Source organism: Girardinichthys multiradiatus, chromosome 7 (assembly GCF_021462225.1).
Source record: "Girardinichthys multiradiatus isolate DD_20200921_A chromosome 7, DD_fGirMul_XY1, whole genome shotgun sequence".
NCBI classification, from domain to species: domain Eukaryota; kingdom Metazoa; phylum Chordata; class Actinopteri; order Cyprinodontiformes; family Goodeidae; genus Girardinichthys; species Girardinichthys multiradiatus.
The window spans coordinates 27,468,780-27,491,168 of NC_061800.1; the positions used below are offsets into that span (position 1 = coordinate 27,468,780).

Below are 22,389 nucleotides of genomic sequence, written 5' to 3' on the forward strand. Positions count from 1 at the left end.
CAGGCAGGTCAAAGCTCACCGTCTGCTTCCCGTTCAGGTGAAGTCTCAAGACATCTTTGATGCCTGGGTGTCGAAGCTGCGCCATCACCGGCTGTATCGACAAAACGAAATAGTGCGCTCTCCTCGGGAGCCCACGATGCGAACGTTTCCGACTTCGGTTGCCATAGAGTCACCCCAACCCTCCCCGAGTGTGGTAAATGAAATAAAGGTAGACTTTCTTTTTTTTTAATCTCTCAATTAAAACTAAAATATGAGGGAAAAAAAACATTTATATGTAACATTTGCTTTTGGTTGGACTCTGGCTTCCTCCTTGTTTCAGTTTTTGCTAAGCTGAAGCGATTGTCATATATGATATGTTTGTGGTGTGAAAATTGTACTAATAATCCCCAAAACAACTGTTGAAGAAAGATCATATTGTCTAAAAAGGCAAAACATAAAATTTCAACCTTTATGAAATCAATGAGAGCCTTTAATCTCAATGTTTTTTGCAAATGCAACTTTTAAAGTGAAGCTAAATTATTGTCAGTCCTTCTAACACAATAAACACAATAAAGCAGGACAAGAAACTATCCAGACCATTAATATAGCAAAAAGGATTTTCTGAGTGGACTGCGAGTAAATGTGATGATACAGCTGGAGAAACTCCTCCTGGGAGCAATGCTCTGAGTCACACGGAGACCATTAGAGGTGATCAGTAGGATTTGGGTTCAGAGCCGCTGGTTGCAGCCTGATGAGCTCTCCCAGAAGAACAGCTCAAATGGAAGACTCCAGTCATGGAGTCATAATGATCTGCTGGACTACACTTAGAAGATGCATAAGCCTGGAACAAGGAAGGGTTCATTGTGGCAGCATTAATTTAAGCTCAGTAACAGCTAATTTCAACAGCATGCAGTAACTCCCAGCACTCCCTGTGTATAATTGATCCAAAATTGATATTTTCAGTTTTAAATACTAGTTTTTTTTTTTAAATAACTCTTAGAAAATGGTAGATACTGCATAGTCTAGTAAAGTTAAGTCATTTTGGAGGAATGTACAGTTCTGGCCATAAGGTTACATTAACTCATCATCAGCATTGATATCATATCAAATGTGAGATTTTCATGATTACTTTGAACTGTTCTCTTTACATCCAGGCTCAAATATATACATACACCAACACTAATATTTGTATAAATGTCCCTTTGGAAGTTGTACCTATACCACACAGCTTTTGTTGCCATCAACAAGCTTCTGGCATAATTCTTGCCAGAAAATTTATCCTCCTTCTGCTGACTCAGCTTTTAAACATAGACCACATGTTTTAAACAGGGTGCAGGTCAGGGGTTTGGGAGGACCATTGAAGAAGCTCAATGTTATCTGCCTTGTCCCTTCCAAAACCTGTTGACTGTGGTGTAATTGTCCTTTTGGAGCTCCGAACTGTGTCTCAAGTTTCAACCAGTGGCAGTACAGGCCCTCAGCATGATGCTGTCACCATCATGTTTTACAGTTGGTACTGTGTTCTTAGGTTTGAAAGCCGCTTTTTTGGCTCTTCCAAACATACGTCTTGTCATTGATGACAAGCCCAAACTTTGTCCTGTTTGACCATAATAATTTTTTTGAGAACATTTAGCTTGACCTTGCATCCATCTGCTTTTAGTCAATCTTAAACTTTTGCTTCTTCCTTGCATTGCAGTCCATGCTGATGCTAAAGTGGCATCACTGTGGACGGTGATGCTGGTGTTTCAACATCTTCCAGTTGATGTTAAACTTAAGCCTGGGTGGTTTTGGGGTTGTTCGTTTAAATTCTGACCAATTCTCAGGGTTCCTACACAATCAAGAAAGGTCTGGAAAAGTATGGATTTTGGTCTAAGTATTTTCTGGGTCTGTATAAGTACCGTAAAAATAAAACAGATTGTGGAAAATGTTTGTATTCATTTTCCCATTGTTTAAATGTTGTCTCCTACCTTCCTTTCTGGTCTCCTTCCTTCCTTCTTAGTTGTCTGCAGGGTTTTAGGCACATTCAAAGTGTGCCCACTGTAGAAATATCTGGCTTATATTCATATTGAACTTTTGTGTTCTGCAGGGGGTCTTTCAGCATGGAGATGCATGTTCTCCTCTTGCATGTGTGGCCTCTCTCTGGGTAATCCGGCTTCCTACCACAGTCCAAAAACATGACTAATGACTAGGTTAATTGGTCTCTCTCAATTGCTGTTAGGTGTGAATGGGTGTGTGCATAGTTGTGTGTCTCTGTGTTGCCCTGCGATGGCCTGGTGACCTTTCCAGGGTGTACCCAGGGAATTATGGCTTGCAGAATGCAAAGGAACCCTAAAGGAAAGCTGGTTTTGGAGGGCTTACATCAAGCATCCTGAATGGTCTCCTTGAAGCCCTGATTTTAACCCGATTGAAAATTTCACCAACTATGCATGCTTGTTGATGGCTATAAAAAGCCAGCAGCCATATAAAACTCACTGAGAGATATTTAATGGAAAATGATTAGGTACTTTATAGTACATCACGAGTCTGAATATGTAATTTCAACCCTGCAGTGAATAGAGAAAATCCATGATAAATAAAAATTTGTACATCCAGTCCTTGGTTGTCATCAGGAATGGTTCACATGCGTCATTACTAGGCCCAAACTAATGACAAAGTTAATATGAAACAACTAGACGTGAAAGTTGGGTTTTTGTTCCCAAAAGCAAATATTATCTAATTTTAATCACTGTCTTGTTTTTTAAGTTTACAAGAAGACTTCTAACTGGATCAGTTTATCTGATATAAAAACCTTGTTTCTGATACAACATTCTGCTTTAATTGTGGCCTAAATCCAGAATATTTCCTCTTCAGTGACCTCAGTAGGTATCATGACTAGCTTGTGCGCCTCTCCTAACTTGTATGTTGCCCAGTGCAATAGAATCTGACATGATACCTCGGGCAAATCAGCCCGTCTGACCCCGTCTGTTATCACCTCACCACAGCAGGCCAAGTCTAGCAGCTTGCCGTGGCAGCCGGCGGGTCCCAGCAGCAGCAGCAACAACAGCCTGCAGGCCTCCTACAGCAACGGTCAGAGCAGGGTGGTCGCTTGGCTTCAAGAATCAGAGGAGATGGACAAGTGTGCAGAGGGTGAGTAAAACGAGAGAGAACAAATGTAATTTTACAAAAGAGAGTAAATTAAATTGAGTCCACCGCCTTTCGATAAATCCCTTTAGAAGTGGATGTGACTGTGTCGTGACATGGAATGAGTTTGTGAGCTGGTGGGTGTAAATTTTATTTTCAGAGCTCGCACGCTGCCAGTCCAACCTCACTGAGTTAAGCCGGTTATTGCAGAGCCTGGAGATACTGCAGAGGACACAGTCAGTGCCTAACTTCACAGACATGCAGGTAAAAGCCCAAACAGACACAAACAGAGCAAATACAGAAATACACTTTCAGTGCTGTCGTGGATAAAAACATAGTCAGCACTTCAATAAATTGTTGGTTTTTTTTTCGACCAGAAGGTGTGAAATTTACATACATTCTTCATTGGAATGAAGATAATATTAATTTTGGGCATTTAAAGATGTATTTAACTTGTTTATTTGTCTGGGTGGAATGGCCATACAGCAGACAGCTTCAATTATTTTAAAAACAGAATTAGTTGCACAAGTTTGAATTTAATGTGAATTTTCTCTATTCCAAAATTATACATACAGGCTTGAATACATGAATTAGAATATACAAATCACACAATTCTTTTAATTTTATTTTTTAAGTTGTTTTATTTATGTTTTAGTTAATTTTTGTAATGTTTGTTTACTGTATTTGACGATTCTTCGTGTTCAAATTGGTAAACCTTATTTTAATTGCTCAGCTTCCTGGCATGAATTTAAGTATTTCCTATAAACCTTTTCCAGAAGTTTAATGTAAGCCTGCTTTATCCATTCATATACCATTTTTGATGGTTGTTTATGATCGCTGTCCTGCTGGAACACCCAAATGTGTCCAGGTTTTAACTATCCGACCTAAACTTTCACCCTCAGAGGTAAGAATATGAGTTAGAATAATCAGGAATAATCCAGGAACCACCAAAACCAGGCATGTGATCAACTGTACCACTGGTACACCAGTGAAGCGAGATCAACATCAACATGGACTGAGATGGTGCCGACTAAGAAAGAAGCCTCTGTTTCAAAATCGATACCTTTGAGCTCACCAGAAATCTGATGCCAAAACGACAAGACAGCTGCTTGAACAGGAGAAAGGTTGCCCTATTTGGCCCCCATGACAAGAACTGTTTTGGACAAGACAAAGTGAGACTTTTAAATCTTATAACCCTCTCACACCAGTTTTTATTCGCCTTTCATTTTAGTGGCATCAGAAGACGCTTTGCTATAGGAAAATAATTCCTGCGGTATTAACACTGCAACGTACATAATGGGATCACCAGATAATCCAGGCTGCCCCGGCTCTCACATACCTTGTAAACTCCGCACATGCACCAGTAATACAGAATTAATGCAACTGCACCTCAAATATCGGAGCAAAAGGCAATAATATGCTACACTACACAAACGGGTCACTCACCTGGGAATCTTGTATGCTTGAAACTGAGAGTAAAACTCTTAGGATTGCCTTACTGTCTGATTTATTTGGCTAATAGCTATCAGACTAGTAGGGGGCACTACTTAAACACTGAAATTTCATTCCAGTATGACCAGTTAATCTGTCGATATGAAAGAAAATTAAATGAAGCAATGACTTCATGGAAAAATAACATAACCGGTCATGGCCCAACAGAACACTGTGAATTCCGTCTCACTGATATCAGTTTACACGCACTGTTAGGAATGAGAGTTCATCGCAAGAGCTACACATTCAAGATATGACGGGACTTAAGGTTCTGGAAATTTCCCTTTATATCGCCTTTAAAGCTGCATAACGTGTTTTTAAAATGCCAGCATACATGGCAAGATAGCTAACAGTGTGACAGCAGCTATAGAAGATTTTATCAACTGTTAAGCTTGACAGTACCAGCATCCTGCTGTGGAGCTGTTTTGATGTCAATGCTACTAGTTCATGGCTCAATGTGGGAGGAATAAATCTTCAACTTTAACTTTCGATCAACAGCTAGACGGTGGAAACTTGAAGACAGTTGGGTTTTCCAACCGGACAATGATCCCAAACACACATCAAAACTAGCTTTGGAATGGACAAAACAGGATAATGTTAAGCTTGCGGAATGTCCAGGATCTCAATCCTACAGAATATTTACAGATTATCTTTAAAAGCGAATCCGTACCAACAAACCAAGTAATTCAAATGAAGTTTACCGATTCTGGAATGTAGAGTGGTTAAGCCCTTACTCAGTGTGGGGGTTTCTCTGTAACTCCCAAAAGACATTATACAAATGTTAGTGAGGATATATAAATATATTTGACCCTTTAAATATAATTTTGACTTCAACATGTCAACCCAGTTCAAACCTTTGGGTGTGTAATTATTTAATCCTTGAATGTCAATGGCTCAAATGTGCCTTTAAAGCTCTGAGTTGAAAAACAGATACTTAAGATAAAGATCGAGATTCTGCCTTTTGCTAGTTGGAATGAGATGTGTCTCATTAGTTGCTGGCATTTCATACAACTCTCACCATCTGCATGTCATGTGTGTAGCTCCACTGCTGCACTGTGGCTGCTGACCTTTATGCTGGGGCATTGCATCCACAGCATAGCAATGCCTTTATTAATGAGCATTAGTAGGCAATTAACTGTTTAAGAAACGATTGTAAGAGACTTGGTCAGTTGTGAATAGATTCATTTTTTTAAATTAATAAAATTAGTAAAAACTGAAAATGTGTAATTGTCTGTTCTATATCAATATGAAGATCTACTCATATTTTGGCTTCTGTACAGGTTTGTTGCTTGGAAGTGTCTCAGTGAGATTTGAAATATGTCACGCAGCCACTTTGCATGCTTGAATCTGCTTAGTTTGGGAACCAAACTAAAAGGTGTATGATTCTGCAACACACATGCTACAACCTATCATTGTCTATTGATTTGTAGTGTATTACAGTGTTTGGCTCAAATTCACATGTATAACTACACGCCATTATTTCATTTGCAGTCCAATTTTATTTTATTTTTTTAAAGCGGATCTTTTATGCCATTTCATTGCAGTCTATGTGCGGCTAACTCTTGCTTCTTTTGTGTGACGTGTTTGTCCTGGTAACCTGCCTTTGCCCATCTCGATCCACATGTGCCTCAAAGGCCAACTGTGTAGAACTGTCAAAGAAAGAAAAACGCTTGAACAGAAGATGGAGAACAAAAAGTGTGGGCAAAGACGCGAAATTCCAACTGCAGGTAACACACATGCACACTAGCAGGGTTGGGTTGGTTAAATCCCCACTAGATTTAAACATCTAACCAGAAACCCAGGCTACAGCTAATAATTTAGTTAATTACAAATGCACAGCAGTAGAAGGACTGTGGACCTTGAATCTAAATAAGAGTTTTGCACCGACTTGCATGGCCCTCCTCACTTACGTGTTAGCTCCCCTGCTAAAGATTTTAAAACGTTTTAAAATTAAATGATTTCTTATTCCAGCAGTAAAATATTACACTTCAGATTTTAGAAAAATCCAGCCTTTAATTTTAGCACATTTGTTCAGTGGAAAAAAAGCCAACATGAGCAAAATAGTTTATTACAAAATCACAGATGTAACAGTTATTATTAATTCCTGAAATTTAAATATAATTAAGCATTTTTACAATCATATTTAAAACTGTTAATATAAATCATAGTGTTAACGTTTTATCAGTAGTATGCTATGCTTTGCAAACAGGAATGCCTTACTGTCTAAATATTTGGCTAATAACTCTCTGACTACTATGTGGCACTAATAAAGCACTGAAATTTCATTCCAAGATGCCCAGTTGACCTTTTGATATGAAAGAAAATTAAATGAAGCAATGACTTCATGGAAAAGTAACATAACCGGTCATGGCGCAGCAGAATACTATGAATTCTGCACCACTGATATTAGTATACATGCACTGCTAGGAATGAGAGTTCATCGAAATGAGGTGCTGTTTCATTGGGGAAGAAATAAGACGTTACTGTGGGTGACTGTGGGTCACAGGGAAGAGAAGTCATTCTGTAAATGGAAAGTTGAGATTTTGAGTCCAGCTTCTTCCACCATCATACGTGGCTCCCGCTGTAAAAGCACTTTTGGTGGTCAGTGTGACTTGAAAAGTTCTATGTAAGTTAAGCACATTTACATTTTACTTAAAAGCACACTTCTCTTTGCCATTAATCAGAATGGGAAAAACGTAGCATCAAGTATGTTTTCTAGTTTTGGAGACATTTAATCAGGGATGTTGTCCAGAAACAAAAGAGTTTCCTGATCTCTTTGTTCATTCTCTCTGTTTAGTTAACCTGTATGTCAAGGGTTGATTACTTTTTGTTGATACACCTTTTTTTTTGCTTGTTGTATTATGTTGTGAATCATACAACTAATGAAATTTCAACTTTTTGCATGAAAACCTAGCTTCTAAAACATCCTTGTTGCAGGTTTCCAGATTAAACTAAGAACAGATGGATGGTGAATCATTTCTATTATTTTGAATTCTTGATATTCACTTTGATTTTCATAATTAGAAAAGATAACTGTCAGGGGAAAAGAGAAATAGCAGAAAAATTTAGAACATTTTTAGAGGTATTTTCCTTCAATATAAGGTCCACTAAGTTAATATGAAAATAAATGTGGTTTGTCTTAGTTTGACATGCAGGGACATCTTGTCAGATTTGTTCAACAAATTTGTCGAGTTTAAAAGATAAACATTCAGGTCTAGGAAAGTTTCTGGCTGGATCTGATTGTCATACACAGGAAGTAACCTGTATTATAGTGTTTCTGACAGTTCTCTATGGGTTTGATCTCTCTCCAGGTCCCTCTGTCTGCCAGCATGTCCCCTGTCCGCCTCCACTCTTCCAATCCAAACCTGTGTGCAGAACTCGCGGACTATCAGCCCCCAGTTTCTCGCCTGTCAGATAGTGCAGAGTATGCCAGCGACTACATGAAACTTCAGGAGGAATTCTGCACCATTGCCCAGAAAGGTAAATCTTCTGGGTTCAGCATGTCTCTTCAAGGAAACGTACAGTAATATCTGGGATTTTAGTAATTAGGTTGTTTGAAAAAATAATTTTACATGTAAGTTTAATGTAAAAATAGGCTTTGCCTCTTAATTTCACTGCTCTTCTCTTGCAATAAGTGCATGGCGATAATCTGCTACCTAAGTATTTATCATGTTAATGCATGCTAGAAGCAGTGAACATGTTGACTCATACACCTGAGAGTGATATGACTCACCATTGCCTTTTTGATTAATTATTTTCACCATGGCTAATCAAGTGCATAATTATTGTAAAAATGTATTTTGTTCTGGAGTGGTTTTCAGGAGTCTGGAAAGCATTTCAATTCATAAACTACGTAAAAAAGGTCAAAGGCGCAGATGCAGAACAGCATAAATTAGGATCATTATACATCAACTGTCAATGACATTGAATAAAAGCAGCAGTGAGCAAATATTATGTAATTTCTTGAGGAAAAAAACCTTCTAACTCAGTTATGCTCCAAGTCTTTGCAGTTGCTAAAACTGCTCACACCTGAGTTTTTGTGTCCTGGTTCTGAGCCTCGATGTAGAGGCAGATTGGGTCCCGAAGACAGAACTACTAACCAAATATTGTCTTTTTGCAATTATGTTTTCCTACGTTTAAAAAAGCATGATTCATACATTTGGGAAAATGTCCCACATGTTTATGCAGTGCTGTGTGCGTTGCTCAGATTGTGCACAAGCAAAATCTGCCGGCTGCTGAAAGCTGCTACTGGTCGTAGAAATCGGGGGTCAGGGATGCAACAGAAAGCAAGAGCAATCACCTCTTCCACCCAGATGTGTCTGATATTTACGCAAAACAATTTTCTAACGCTCCAACAGAATCTATGTATGTTCCACCCATGATGTGGAGACCAACGAGGAAGAGGAGGAAAATGTATGAAAAATTGTTGTCTTTTCTGTTTCAAGAGTTAATTTATTGGAATTATGTTTTTTATGATTCTATTCAACACAATTTAGATAATTTAACTGAATAGCAAATCTATTAGAAATATCAGGCATACTATAGCAGAACCTTTTGTAAACCACCAATGCAGCAGGTTACTGTTTTTTCTGCTTGTCTTCTCCCTCACCAGAATTACCTGTTTTAGTTGCAGATCTGCCTCTGCGCCTATTTTCTTGCCAGATTTGCACACACTTAGCTTTAACCTTTGTGAATTTCCTCTGTCTTTAAAAAGTCAGAGGAATATGTCAAAGTAATAAAGGAAGAATTTGCATTCTTGCTCAGATTGGATAAAAAAAAAAAACAGTTTCCTGCTCTTATCCTGTCTCCACAGTGCATTCCCTCCTGAAGTCGGCCTTTAACACTGTGGCCATAGAGAAAGAGAAGATCAAACAGATTCTGTGTGAGCAGGAGCAGTCAGACCAGTCATCCCAGATCATCTCTATCAGGAAGTCTTTGTCGCTGGTAATGACCCACATTTTTTTCTCCTCACAGGTAATCTGAACTGTTTGAAGGCAAATGTGGCTACTCTTGTGCTGTAAAGGATCAAAATTTGGGGCAATAACAGCAAAATGACACAAACATTGCATTCTCTTGTTACCTTAATGTAAGTTCAAATAAATCACACAAGCTAAAGTTTATTCTAAACAGTCACAGATGTAGATGAGGCAGCTGTGGCTCAGTGGGATGAGTGCTCATCTTGCTATCTGAAAGTTGTACTTCCAGCTTCCTCCTGATGTACCCCTGGGCAAGGCACTTAGCCTCAAGTTGCTTATCGATCTGTGTATCAGTGTAAAACACTTTGACTGGGAAAGCCCTGTATGAATTCAGTCCATTTACCAGGAGAACACAGGCAAGCGAGTCGTGAAAAGCCCAAATCATCTTCTCCCATATTAATTGGTGACGGAGGGAGATGTGCAGCGCATTTCATTAAACAAACTCCTGAGGGCTGTCTCATTACTCCAGTGATTTAATTGCACTGTTCCTCTTCTAACTGTTGGCGTAATTTTAATGAAACGTTGCACTTGCTGCTTTATCTCACTTATTTCTTTAATTGGATGTTGGTGTGACACGGATCTGTCAGGCTTAAGGTCAGATTTCCCAGCGAAGCTCTGTGGGAGGTTGATAATCAGTGGTTTGTAGTTGCTATAGATACAGCAGTTAATCCTAGCTATTTGAATACCTGGAAGTTCAAACTGGGAGGATCTATATTTACCAGGCCTTTCTTCTGTTACTTATGTGCATGACCTCTTAACAAATTTGCATAAGGCTGGAACAAAGGCCAGTGTGGCACATCTTATGATAGTTTCATTCGAGAGCTTCTTCTATCACACAGCTTCTTGTCATCTTGTCTCTTATCTAGTGAAGATACAGAGGCCTTTTCACATTGCATTAGATCAAAATCAGCATAAAAATCACATGTCTAGGAGAGAATTACAACAGGTTTCACCTTGTCTCCCTCCGCTGTGAGTTTGGGTCTCATGGGAATTACCTTGAAAGCTGTTGAAACTGTTATGAGAAGAACTTGTGCTTTATCTAGGCAGAATGATTTGGCAGAACTCCTGAAAAATTATTCCCTCTTGCAAGATTTTAAGAAAGCCGATTCTGAGTGACAATCATCAGTCTCTGTCTTGGTAAAATACATGTTTCTACAACAATATCCAAAAAGCCTTACAATTAAGTCAACATTATAGCATAATTTCAAAACTTAAAAAAAGTAAATCATATATTTAATTTAAATTCAATGTAGAAAAAAGGTTAAGTAAATATATTTTAACTAAATTATTAGCAGGACACTCATTGGTTTCCTGGCTGCTAATACTTGGCATAACCCCCTTTTGCTCGGCAGCAGGTCCTGTTGGGGTCCAAAATGTGACAAGAACAGAATGCTGTTCACTGATTGGCCATGAGCGTGGTAAGCCGTATGAGTCTGTGAGCAGAAAAACAACCGCCATTTTCCAAACTCGCTACACTACAGGAAACCAGCAGTCTAACCCTTGGTGCAACGATGAGGCATCCTAGGTGACTGCAATATTCAGTGGCAGCTCAATGGTGTCTCAAAAAAATGAAGTCGTGCATTTTGGTCGCATCATTATGAAGCACGACGCTGAGTCAGTGAGTCAGTGGTAACACAACAGGTTTCCTGCTGAGTAGAGCGAAGTCAAGCAGAGTTAATGGGAAAGAGGCGTTAGTCTTCTCACATAACACTTCAGATGATTGAAGCTGGGAGAGAAAGAGAGTTATTTGAGCATTTCACTTCACACAATCGGAACAGTTGGAAGTTCAGCTGGCCCACAGCATTTTGAACCCCTGTTAGACTGTTGTCGCAAATTTGCCTCGTACTGCTTCTGGTCTTGTAAATAACTTAATAAGGGGTTAACAGTGGGCATGAGGTACTTTTCCACATGATTATCCTTTTTAGTCTAGAGCCCTGGAGTGTTTAGTCAGTGATGGTAAGATGGAATAGCTGATCTGGAGAAAATCGTCTGATTTCGATTTCTGGCTGATTGATTGGTGCATCTTTGCTTAAAATGTTTACATTGCACTTTTTATATGTTTAATTTTCCAGGCACTAGCCCAGAATGCAGAGCTTCGAAGCCGCCTCAACCGCATCCACTCTGAATCTATCCTGACTGAACAAGTTGTTAGTGTGAACATCATCGCCACGCCTAATGAGGTAGGTCACTGCTGTCAGTCTCTCTCCGACAGAGCCAATTTCCCCATGCCGATATCAATAAAATCACATATACCAGAGGACGTCCAGGTTCTTGCAGTGTTTGCTTCCTTGTTTTGTCTGTGGCGTTATTGATTCCTGTCCCGACGATTTATGCTCTTTCCTATACACCATGGCGAGTAAGCTTAAATGAACACTATTTGATGCAGAATGTGACATCAAGGTTAATGGAAAACACGGCAAATTTGAAAAGGATGGGAACTCGCACTTTGGCAGCGATACACATGTTGTAATATGAACTCGCTGTTGCTCCCTCGGGTGCCGTTTCTGTTTGCTCAGGTCCGCTCCGGCCCCTAATGCTGCCATCACGTTGAGAAAGGGTGAACAACGCTGCTTTTGCTTGTGTTTGCCTGCAGGCCGTGGCGCAGATGGGGATCCCTCTGACTCAGCAGGCCTCTAATGAAAGCCGACTCTCCATGTCGGAGTCCGTCTCCGAGTTCTTTGATGCGCAGGAAGTGCTTCTGTCAGCCAGCTCGTCGGAGAACGAGGTATGAACAGACTGGGAGGTGTGCATTGTGGTTGAGGTAAATTGAGAGGTGGGTTAAATTAACGCTTGTGCTAAAAAAGCAAAGACCTGTAATCAGGCGGTAGTTAATGAGAGCAGCTTGAAAATTAGAGGCAGAGCAGAATGCTTTAAGCTGGGTCTGTTATCTCCATCACTTTCAAACAGTTATTTCTGCTGTCTCCTTTTTAAAAGCATACTGCGTGAAAGTTCTTATATATTACATATCACATCCACTGACTTCTATGTATTTTAATAGGATTTTATGTAATAGACCGACAAAATAATAATAAGGAAATGACTGTTTTCTAGTTTTTCACAATTTCTTTTTTTTTTCAAATCTAAAAAGGTGACATGCATTTGTTTGCAGCCGACTGAGTCAGTACTTTGTAGAACTAACATTAGCTGTGACTACATCTGCGAATCTCTGGGGTTTGTCTCAACTACCGTTGCACATCTGGAGATTGAAATTTCTGTCAGTTCTTTGGAAAATAGAAAAAGCTCAGTCAAATCGGATGGAGACCATCCATGAGCCTTCATTATCAAGTCTTGCCAATGTTTCTCAGTTGGATTTATGTCTGGACTTTGACTAGGCCGTTCTAACACATGCTCTGATCTAAAACAGTGGTGTTAAAACTGTTTCCATGCTGTTTAAAATCTTTAAGTTCAAAGTACTCTTGAGTCAACCAAAAAATATATATATTTATTATGCAAAGGTTATTTAAGTGTTTTTTGTTACTTCGTCAACTATAAACTGACCTCACATTATTATAATGAAACAAACTAGGAAGTCTGATTTTTGTAGTAAAAGGATCCGTGTATCATTGTAGATCCGAAACATAAAAAAGGATCTTGCACTAAAAGAAACATTTATTTAGTCCATTTTTTGTATTTTCTTGGTTTAGAGAAAAAATGCATTTTCCATTAATAAGAACAGGACATGGGCCCCTCCTTCTTTGAAAAGGCTTGCTGTAATTAGTCAAGTTTGATCAATGAGTAGGCCCAAAGTCGTTGAATTTTTGTGGTGCTACTTACTGGGAAATTAAAACTAAAGCAAAATTAGCAAAAACCAGTACTAACCCCCTAACCTATTTGTCAGTAGACATCTAAAAACTATTTAAAAAAATGTTTTCATCAGCATCAACCACCTGTATCTGAGGGCTTAAATTGGTACCACTCTTGAATTGTGGTTTGAGTATCGCAGAAACTCAGTAATCTAGAGCCACAAATTGGCAACATGTTGCACTTTGAACACCCCTGATCTAACCTATTCCATTGTAGCTCTTGCTGTATGTTTGGGGTTGTTTTCCTGCTGGAAGATGAACCATCATGATTGTCCTGTGTTTTTTTATTCATCTTCCCATCGACTCTGACCCGCTTCCCTGTCGCTGTTAAAGAAAAGCATCCCCACAGTATGAAATTTTAGTCTCCACTGACCATAACACCTTTTTCCACATGTTTGTTGTGTCCCCTATATGGCTTTTTGAAATTTTAATCAGGACTTTCTATGGCTTTCTTAATGCCACTCTCATATAAAGACAGCATTTGTGGTGTGCATGACTAATACAATACAGGCAAAAAATTTGAAAGCAAGGCCAATAAAGGCCAAACACTTGAAAGAAACTTAAAGTTTTCTTAAAAACCACACCATTGTTGTTTTTTGTTATTTTGGGAAGTATTTAGCGTAAATCAGACTTTGTTTTCAATACTGTGCACCCTATGTGTACATTGAAGTTACCAGATCATTGCTGAATAAATGTCAACAAAAGAAGGGCTTAGTTTCAGGGTTGAGAAGATTTCATATATATCCCTCATATATAGGCTCTGCTGCTGTCAAAAAGGTAGTTATTTCGAAGAGAGCTAATTTAAGCTCACAAAGGCCAAATACATGATAGTTAAAGTAAAAACGTACTGTAATAAATGACATTTATATAATAATCATGTTTATTTTCATGTTTTAATGTATACCAATGAAATTATGACCTTGTAAACATTCGATTGTGCTTCCAAAGGTTTGGCCTGTAGTGTAGTTGTCAAGTCAGCAGATTCTCCCATCTGAGCTGTGGCTTTCTGCAGTTCCTCCAGAGTTACCATGGGCCTTTTGTTGATGAAGATATCCTTAACCCCAAGGCAGTGGTTGCATGGGATTTAATTCAGGGGCATCGGGGTAAATGGGGCTCAGTAAGTCCCTCTGCATCCTACATTTTCACATTTGTATTTGTAAAAAAAAAAAGAAAATAATGAAAACTACGTATCATTTACCGCTCACCTCACAATTATGTTATACCTGTTGGTCTGTCCCATAAGATTCCAAGGAAATAAATTCAATCTTATATTTCAGTGGCAAAATATCAAGAAGTCAAAGCGGTGTGAATACTTTTGCAGACATGCACTGAGGATTATTTTTAAAGCAGATTTCATGGATGCAGTTACATTAAGAAGCTGCACCTTTCTCCTCTTTGATGCCTTCAATGACCTCTTTGCATTCACATATATAAAGTTTGAAAATGCTGTAGTCTCTCACGCTACTGTTACTGCAGTAAGACAGATAGTTGCTGCTGCAGTTTTTTGGCCACTGGCAAACTACATTTAGTGAATAAGGCTAATCTGCACCGTGCTCTGATCAGTTGGTAATGCACCGCCTCTCTGCTTCCTCTCTACCTGTACCTCTCGCAGGGCTCAGACGATGAGTCATACGTCAGCGACGTTAGCGATAACATTTCTGAGGACAACGCCAGCGTGACCGATAACGTCTCCCGACAAAGTAGGTCTGGTTCTGCGCCACCACGAGCATCTGCAGCCTTGAAAGAAAAAATAAGTAAAACAAAAAAAAAGAGTCAAGCAGGGAATTCCTAGATGTCCCATAAGCTGTGCTGTTCCCATAATGCCACGCACACACGGAAAGACACACACTTTCACTAGTAAGTCATTTATCAGTGTTGCAGAGGCAGTTGACTTTGCAGTACTGCTCTGTGCCAAGGGCTTTTCTCAGGCTTTATGAACCAATTGGGAATGGGATCTCCCTCCTTCATCTCTGTCACATCCCACACAGAGGAGGAGAGTTGGCCATAAATTACATAAGGAGATGGGAAAATTCTCATTCTTACCAAATGGGTTTCTTATATTAGTAATAATATTTCAAGGGGTTTGATTCATTATTACAGCTGCCAACATTTAGTATCTACTTTATAATCTGGGGAAAAAAGACCAATAATTAATCTGACAACCTGACTCTAGCATAAACTACTCCTGGCCAGTTCAATAAAGCACATTCCAGTTTCACTCCAGTTTTAGATGGAACTGATTATAAGATCTCAATAATTACTTTAAATAGTCATTTTCATCAGTGAAAAGTCTTTTTGATGTCTAAGACAATTACTTCTGTTTCCAAGGGAAAACAGAAGTAATGGAGATGCCTATTTCTATTGGCCATTCTTCAAAATGGGAAAGACAAGAGAATTAATGTCATTCAACAGAGGTAGATGTGTGAAGTCAGACAATGTCTACATCTCTAAACTTGCTCGTATCTGGAGTCAAAGCACAGGAGAGCTAAAGACCTCCAGAGCTCACTGTAAGAGTTGGTTCTAGAGATCCCCAGGTTTCCATGACAACCATGCGATGCTATCTACATGCCAACCAGCTGTTGGGGAGTGATGTCCCACCATCACTAGCATAAACATGTGGAGTCTTTAACTGGAACTACGTATTTGGTCTGCAACCAACACTCTAGAAGGCTCTGGCATAAAAAATGGCCACTGTTAAGCATGGTGGAAGATCTGTGATGCTGTGGGCCTGTTTCTCTTCTGAACATCCTGGGAAATCGTGTTAAAGTGTATGGCAGCACAAGCTCTTTGAAATGCAAAGGAGATTTTAAATAAAAATTTTGTGAACCCAAATGATTTGAAACATGTTACCCAAATAAACGTAGAAATGGTTCATCCGACACAAAATCCACCTTTCCTCCATGGCCATCTCAGTTCCCAGACTTAAAACCTGTAGAAAACCCCTTGGGGGTGGGAGAGTAGAGAACATAAGAGGATCCAAGACTCTGGATCATCTGTAGAGACTGTGAACAGAGGAACAGTCAAAGATCCATTGCTCCAACCTGTTATTGGAGAAGACTAAGTGTTGTTTTATTAACTACAGGTTTTTAAGAGTGTTAGTAGCAGGGATACCAACAATTATGGAACTAGTCATTTTTATAGGAGAAAAATAAACTATTTGTTTAACATGGGATATTTTACCTACTGAATACATGTTTATCAGACTTGTGTTGTTGGTTGTTTTGTTCAGTGGCCAATGGAGACTTTGCCGGCAGCGCCTTTCGTAACGGGCGGCGCATCTGCCTGCCGGCTCCCTGCCCGGACGCCAGCAACATCAACCTGTGGAACATCCTGAGGAACAACATCGGCAAAGATCTGTCCAAAGTGTCCATGCCCGTGGAGCTCAACGAGCCGCTCAACACGCTGCAGCGCATGTGTGAGGAGCTGGAGTACAGCGAGCTGCTGGACAAGGCTGCAGAGACCGAGGATCCCTTTGAGCGCATGGTAAACGAGCACAGCGTCAAACCTAACGGTGGCCATGATGGCTTTCAAATGCTCAGGGTTTCAACACCAGCTGGAAAAATCCGGAACAGTCTGGGGTTTGATTTAGGGATTTTGCTCAGTATGAGGGATTGCTGCAAAGTCAACGCCAGTGACTGTCCACTGTCTCTACATGCTCATCCAGGAGGAGGGAATGCTGCAAGTCACTGACTGGATGCAATCTGCTGGGTTTCCTTAGACAGAAAAACTTTTTATCCAATTTGAATAAAAAGCTAACTCTGACTGCACTGTTCAATGGTTAGGATTAATTGGAATGTATGTACCTGACTTTGGTGAAGTGCCTTGAGACAACATGTGTTGTGAAATGTAGCATCCATCCTCCCTCCTCCTTCCAGTCTTTATGTTATTATTTATCTTACTGGAAGACTTGTCTGTCAGGTGTTAATTGCTTTAACCTTCTGATCGGGTTTGAATCCCCGCTTTTACAACAAACTCGTTAATCCTTTCTCCTTCCTGTTGTTCTGACTCCATCACAGGTCCTCATTGCTGCTTTCGCCGTCTCAGGCTACTCCTCCACTTACTACAGAGCAGGGAGTAAGCCATTCAACCCGCTGCTCGGAGAGACTTACGAATGTATTCGGGAAGACAAGGGCTTCTGCTTTTTCTCAGAGCAGGTAAGTCTACCAAAGATAATGTAGAAAATACCTGTTGGTGCATTTGATGTCAAAGACTGTAAACTGTTTCATGGACTACAGTGATAATAACCTGCTTCTCTGTTAAAAATGATGTCTTCTAAACAGAAAAGAAAAAAAAAACTTGATGGAATATAAATCTATGAGCATCCCTGAAATTTCTTAAAAGTTGCATCAATGTTTAAGCAGCATTTCTAATTGTATGAAAAAGGAGAGCCAAAACCTCTCAGGCAGCCGGGTCCGGTACTGAAAAGTGACTCTTTCTGTTTGATCATATATCTCAGGTGAGCCACCACCCGCCTATCTCCACCTGCCACTGCGAGTCCAAGAACTTCACCTTCTGGCAAGGTAGATTACCTGCCTAACTAGTGAGAGTCTGGTTCTCCTGGGAAGTCTGGCTTAGTGGATAAGAAACATCAGGAGTAAACTGGGCTCCTCAAGAACTAGATAAATAACACCTTTTTTAAGAGTTAAAAATACATTTTGTTTGATTTAAAGATCTTTTTGTGGTTTAATTTCTGATGTTTTTTGGTTTGCTTTTTAGATGTGAGATGGAAAAACAAATTCTGGGGGAAATCTATGGAAATTTTACCAATCGGATCTGTGAATCTCTTAATTCCCAGGTAACCTCCACCCCATCATTTAGCAAGCCTACATGTTGTTCTTAAAGATAAAGAGTTAAATCGTTTCACACAATAAGCTTTTTGGATTTATTGTGCCGCTATGTTCGGCTTTGCCTCCGTAAAACATTGAGGGTGTTGGCAATCTTCTTATAGCCTTGGCCATCTTTATGTAGAGCAACAACAATTTTTTCAGATCCTCAGAGAGTTTTTTGCCATGTTGAACTTGAGCGTGTGAGGGCAAATTTAACACACCCGCTTCCCATTCATCTGAGAGCTTGTAACACTAATGAGTCACATGACATCATGGATGGAAAATTGCTTATGGGGCAAAATTTGGACACTTTCACTAAGGGGTGTACTCACTATTTGTTGCCAGCGGTTTAGACATTATTGGCTGTGTGTTGACCTATTTTGTGGGGACAGCAAATTTACACTGTTATACCAGTTGTACACTGACTACTTTATGTGGCATCAAAGTGTCAAATCTTCATTCTGGTCCCATGAAAAGTTGTAATAAGATATTTACAAAAATGTGAGGGGTGTACTCACTTTTGTAAGACACTGGAATACACAATAATGTAAAATTACTGGAAAATCCAGGTTAACATATTTCTAAAACAAATCTGCTGTTGAAGATTAAACTGAAAATGAACAGACTTTAGATTCCAGATTGTTTGTCAAACATTGAATATTAAAACACATTTTATAAAATGTTACCTTTAGGACATTAGAACCTGGTCAGAAGTTTACATACACTCATTTTAGCATGAATGTCATATTAATTTTGTGTTTTTAAAGATTAATTTGTCCTGCTCTTTATTCAGGAGGAAATTATTGTGCAACAAACAACTGCAATGTACTTTAAACAAGATCTGGGTGTACAAGTTTAAATTTGTGGTGTTTTGTTCTCTAAACCACATAGGGCCAAATATATACATACACCCCCACTAATAGTTGATAAAATGTCCCTTAGCATGTGGATCACACTCTTTCTGTAGCCGTTAAGAAGCTTCTGGCATTTCAGGCTGGATATTTGACTATTCTTCTTGCCAGAAATAGTGGATTTCATTTAAAGCGGACTTTTTCCTGTAGGAATTATATCCTGATAAGAATTTAGATTTATCGCGACAGCAATAAATTCTCATCAATGATGTCTGAAAACCTCCAATAAACTGGCAGTGTTGTGGGTTAACAGGAACCTGTTACTGTTTTCTCTGCTGTTGGTTCCATGAGAGCATCAGTAAATATCAATAAACTCAAAAATATGATTAAATGCAGTTACATTATGCAGTGATAAATTCACACTTCCTCGTGTAACTGTTGTCCTGAAGAAGCCCGTTTGGAAATGGGTTTGTTTTTTTATAAGCAATACTTTTGTTTGTGGGGCATTGGCATGCAGTCAAAGCCGTACAGTTGCCTAAAAAAGACTCCATTGAAGTTGTAAATAGTTTTTTATTATGATTTTTATCGCTATCACAATAGTACCACAACATATCGTGTGAAAATACTTTATGTCCATATCGCCCATCCCCAGTTTCCTGGATTGGACTTGGCTTTCAGCACCAGTTTTGATTTGTTTGGGTTAGTTCTCCTGTTGGAAGAACCTGTTGTGTTCATGTTTAGAGGTGAAGCTATATACAGTCATATTCAATAAATAAGAATTATGCGTTGAGATGAGGCCCGACTCTCACATTAAAAGTACCTTTTAAAAGTATATTTAAGCAGGTATTAAACATTAAGCCCACATTTCTGTATTAAAACGTTTCTTTATTGGTCTGATGTAATACTCTAATCTTAAATGTCGTGTTTTCATTAGCTGTTAGCCGAAAATCATAAAAATTAACAGAAATAAAGGCTTGAATACATCAGTCTCTGTGTAATTAATCTATAGAATGTGTTTCACTTAGTGGATTGAGTTACTGAAATAAATAAGCTTTTCAATAATAATCTAATTTATGGTTCCATCCCCTTTAAAGCAGTTCAGTTTTATCCACTGGTAGCTAAACACAGGCGTCTCGGTAGAAAGGTCTGGATTTTCAATTTCATAATTTTCTAGCTCTGGATAAAGTATGGAAAATGAGCAAGTACATAAGTTTGTATTTCCAAATGTTAAAGCTTATTTCATTATCTAAAAAATAAAAAAGCGAATTCCTGGAAAAATAAGGGGCTTTTTACATTGATTTATATTTAGATGGTGACAGTTTTGGGTTTGTTTTGAGTTTTTGTACAACCTGTTGATCATTTTGGTGTTTTAACTGATAGACGGATCAAAACATACTCATTTAAAAATCTAAAAAGTTCATTTCACATGTGTTTTGGCTTCTAAACTCAATCAGGATACAAGCAGCCAAAATGAGCTCCCTCCATAGGATGGCCAGACTCAGCCTTAAAGATAGGATGAGGCTTTCTGTCATCTGGGGGAGCTAGAAGTAGACCTGCTGCTCCTGCTTCTGCACAGAAAGCAGTCAGTAGAAATGGACACCCCGGGGAAGCTCCAGAACCTGCTGGAGGAACTATATATCCGGTCTGGCCTGGGAAAGCCTTGGGATTCCCCGGGATGAGCTGGAGGATGTTGCCAGGGAGAAAAATGTTCTGGATGTGTTACCTTTGCGACCCAATCTCAGATAAGTGGAAACAATAGATGGATGGATTCTTTTAGTTCTGGGTTTAAAGCTGGACGTATGGTTCTTGAACTGGGTTTAATTTACCATTGAAATTCCGACATTTTTTAATTTGTGGAATAATGGTATTACTCAACACAAACTGTGATCTAATGGGTCTGTATTTAATCCAAGATAACCCAGCCCATATTATAACCCTTTGGGTTTTTTTTATTTGTGGATAAAACATTACTATGGCCTTGTGTGAATTAGAGAAAATTCAGAATAAATTCCAACATGTGCATCTAATTCTTGTATTTAAAAACATTGTTGAAGTTGTATGTATGATCAGTTCACCCTAAAACATGATGGTTCAAATAAATCATTTTAAGCCCTAAAATAGATTAATGCTAATGATGAGGGTATGTAAACTTCTGACTGAAACGATAATGTCCCCATCCCAGGAAAGGAATGATGTTGTGAATTTAACCGGTTTTTGTTGATCAGCTGTCACTGTTTCTGTCTAGGTTTGGAGATCATTATGAGTGGAATAAAATCACCACCTGTGTACACAACATCCTCAGTGGACGACGGTGGATCGAACATTACGGCGAGATCACCATCAGAAACATGAAGAGCAGCGCTTGCCTTTGCAAACTTACCTTTGTTAAGGTAAAACGATATTAATAACGGTGTAGGTATTAAATAATTTTTTTAGATGATTTGTAAGAGATTGCTTTCGTTTAGGGAAACTACTGGAGCTCGAACGTGAACGAGGTCCAAGGATTTGTGATGGATCAAGAGGGAAAAGTGATCCACAGGCTTTTTGGAAAATGGCATGAAGGCCTTTACTGCGGCATCCCACCCTCTGCCAAATGTGTCTGGAGGCCAGGTACGAACCATCAATTCGCACACAGCTGGGCATGATGTAACACTGCCTGTATAAAAAGCCACTCACAGCCCTGTTTTTGAGCTAAAAGGGAACCTGATTGCTTTTCCTCCTCAGGCTCCATGCCGACAGACTACGAGCTGTACTACGGCTTCACCAGATTCGCCATCGAACTGAATGAGCTGTGCCCTGAGCTGAAAGACGCCCTGCCGCGTACAGATGCTCGTTTCAGGCCCGATCAAAGGTACAGACTGCCTGCCAGTCTGCGTCGGCTGCGTAAATGGGTTTCAGAAGTTTGGAGAATGAAGCCTTGCAGAAGTGTTCATACCAGTTGACCTTTTTCACATTTTGTCACATTGCAGCCACAAACGTTAATGTCATTTATTGGGATTTTATGCAATAGACCAACACAAATTGATACATAATCCTGAAGTACAAGGAAAATTATCTGCACTTTAAAGATTATACATATTGTTCCATGCATTTGTACTTCATTAACATTCATAACCCCAAATAATCCAGTGTAACATATTGCCTTCAGCTGTGTGTAATTTCACCCCAGTATGAATAAAGCTGTGTTATAAAGGTCTGAGAGGTTGGTCAGACAACATTAGTGAAAAAACAGAGCAGTTTGCTTTATGAAAGGGGAGCAAACAGAAAGCTGTTCTTGAAAGAAAACCATGAGACGTCCAGATGGACGTTTATAAACATGGAGAAGGTGCTCTGTGCAGTTGAGACC

At 39.3% G+C, this 22,389-nt stretch overlaps 1 protein-coding gene across 2 annotated transcripts in view; it reads left to right on the forward strand.

Annotated features, from left to right (window-relative positions):
- The window catches only part of osbpl6 (oxysterol binding protein-like 6), a 57,919-nt gene that overhangs the window by 28,766 nt on the left and 6,764 nt on the right, over positions 1-22,389 (forward strand). The window contains exons 6-21 of one of the 2 annotated variants that reach the window (XM_047370987.1): positions 38-208; positions 2,958-3,102; positions 3,257-3,360; positions 6,222-6,314; positions 7,899-8,067; positions 9,401-9,531; positions 11,636-11,743; positions 12,157-12,288; positions 14,979-15,066; positions 16,596-16,849; positions 17,383-17,520; positions 17,823-17,886; positions 18,083-18,161; positions 21,289-21,433; positions 21,509-21,653; positions 21,768-21,894. In XM_047370987.1, the coding sequence (XP_047226943.1) occupies positions 38-208; positions 2,958-3,102; positions 3,257-3,360; positions 6,222-6,314; positions 7,899-8,067; positions 9,401-9,531; positions 11,636-11,743; positions 12,157-12,288; positions 14,979-15,066; positions 16,596-16,849; positions 17,383-17,520; positions 17,823-17,886; positions 18,083-18,161; positions 21,289-21,433; positions 21,509-21,653; positions 21,768-21,894 (2,093 nt within the window). The remainder of the gene's footprint in view (positions 1-37; positions 209-2,957; positions 3,103-3,256; positions 3,361-6,221; positions 6,315-7,898; positions 8,068-9,400; positions 9,532-11,635; positions 11,744-12,156; positions 12,289-14,978; positions 15,067-16,595; positions 16,850-17,382; positions 17,521-17,822; positions 17,887-18,082; positions 18,162-21,288; positions 21,434-21,508; positions 21,654-21,767; positions 21,895-22,389) is intronic. The other variant, XM_047370988.1, reaches the window with a different exon arrangement.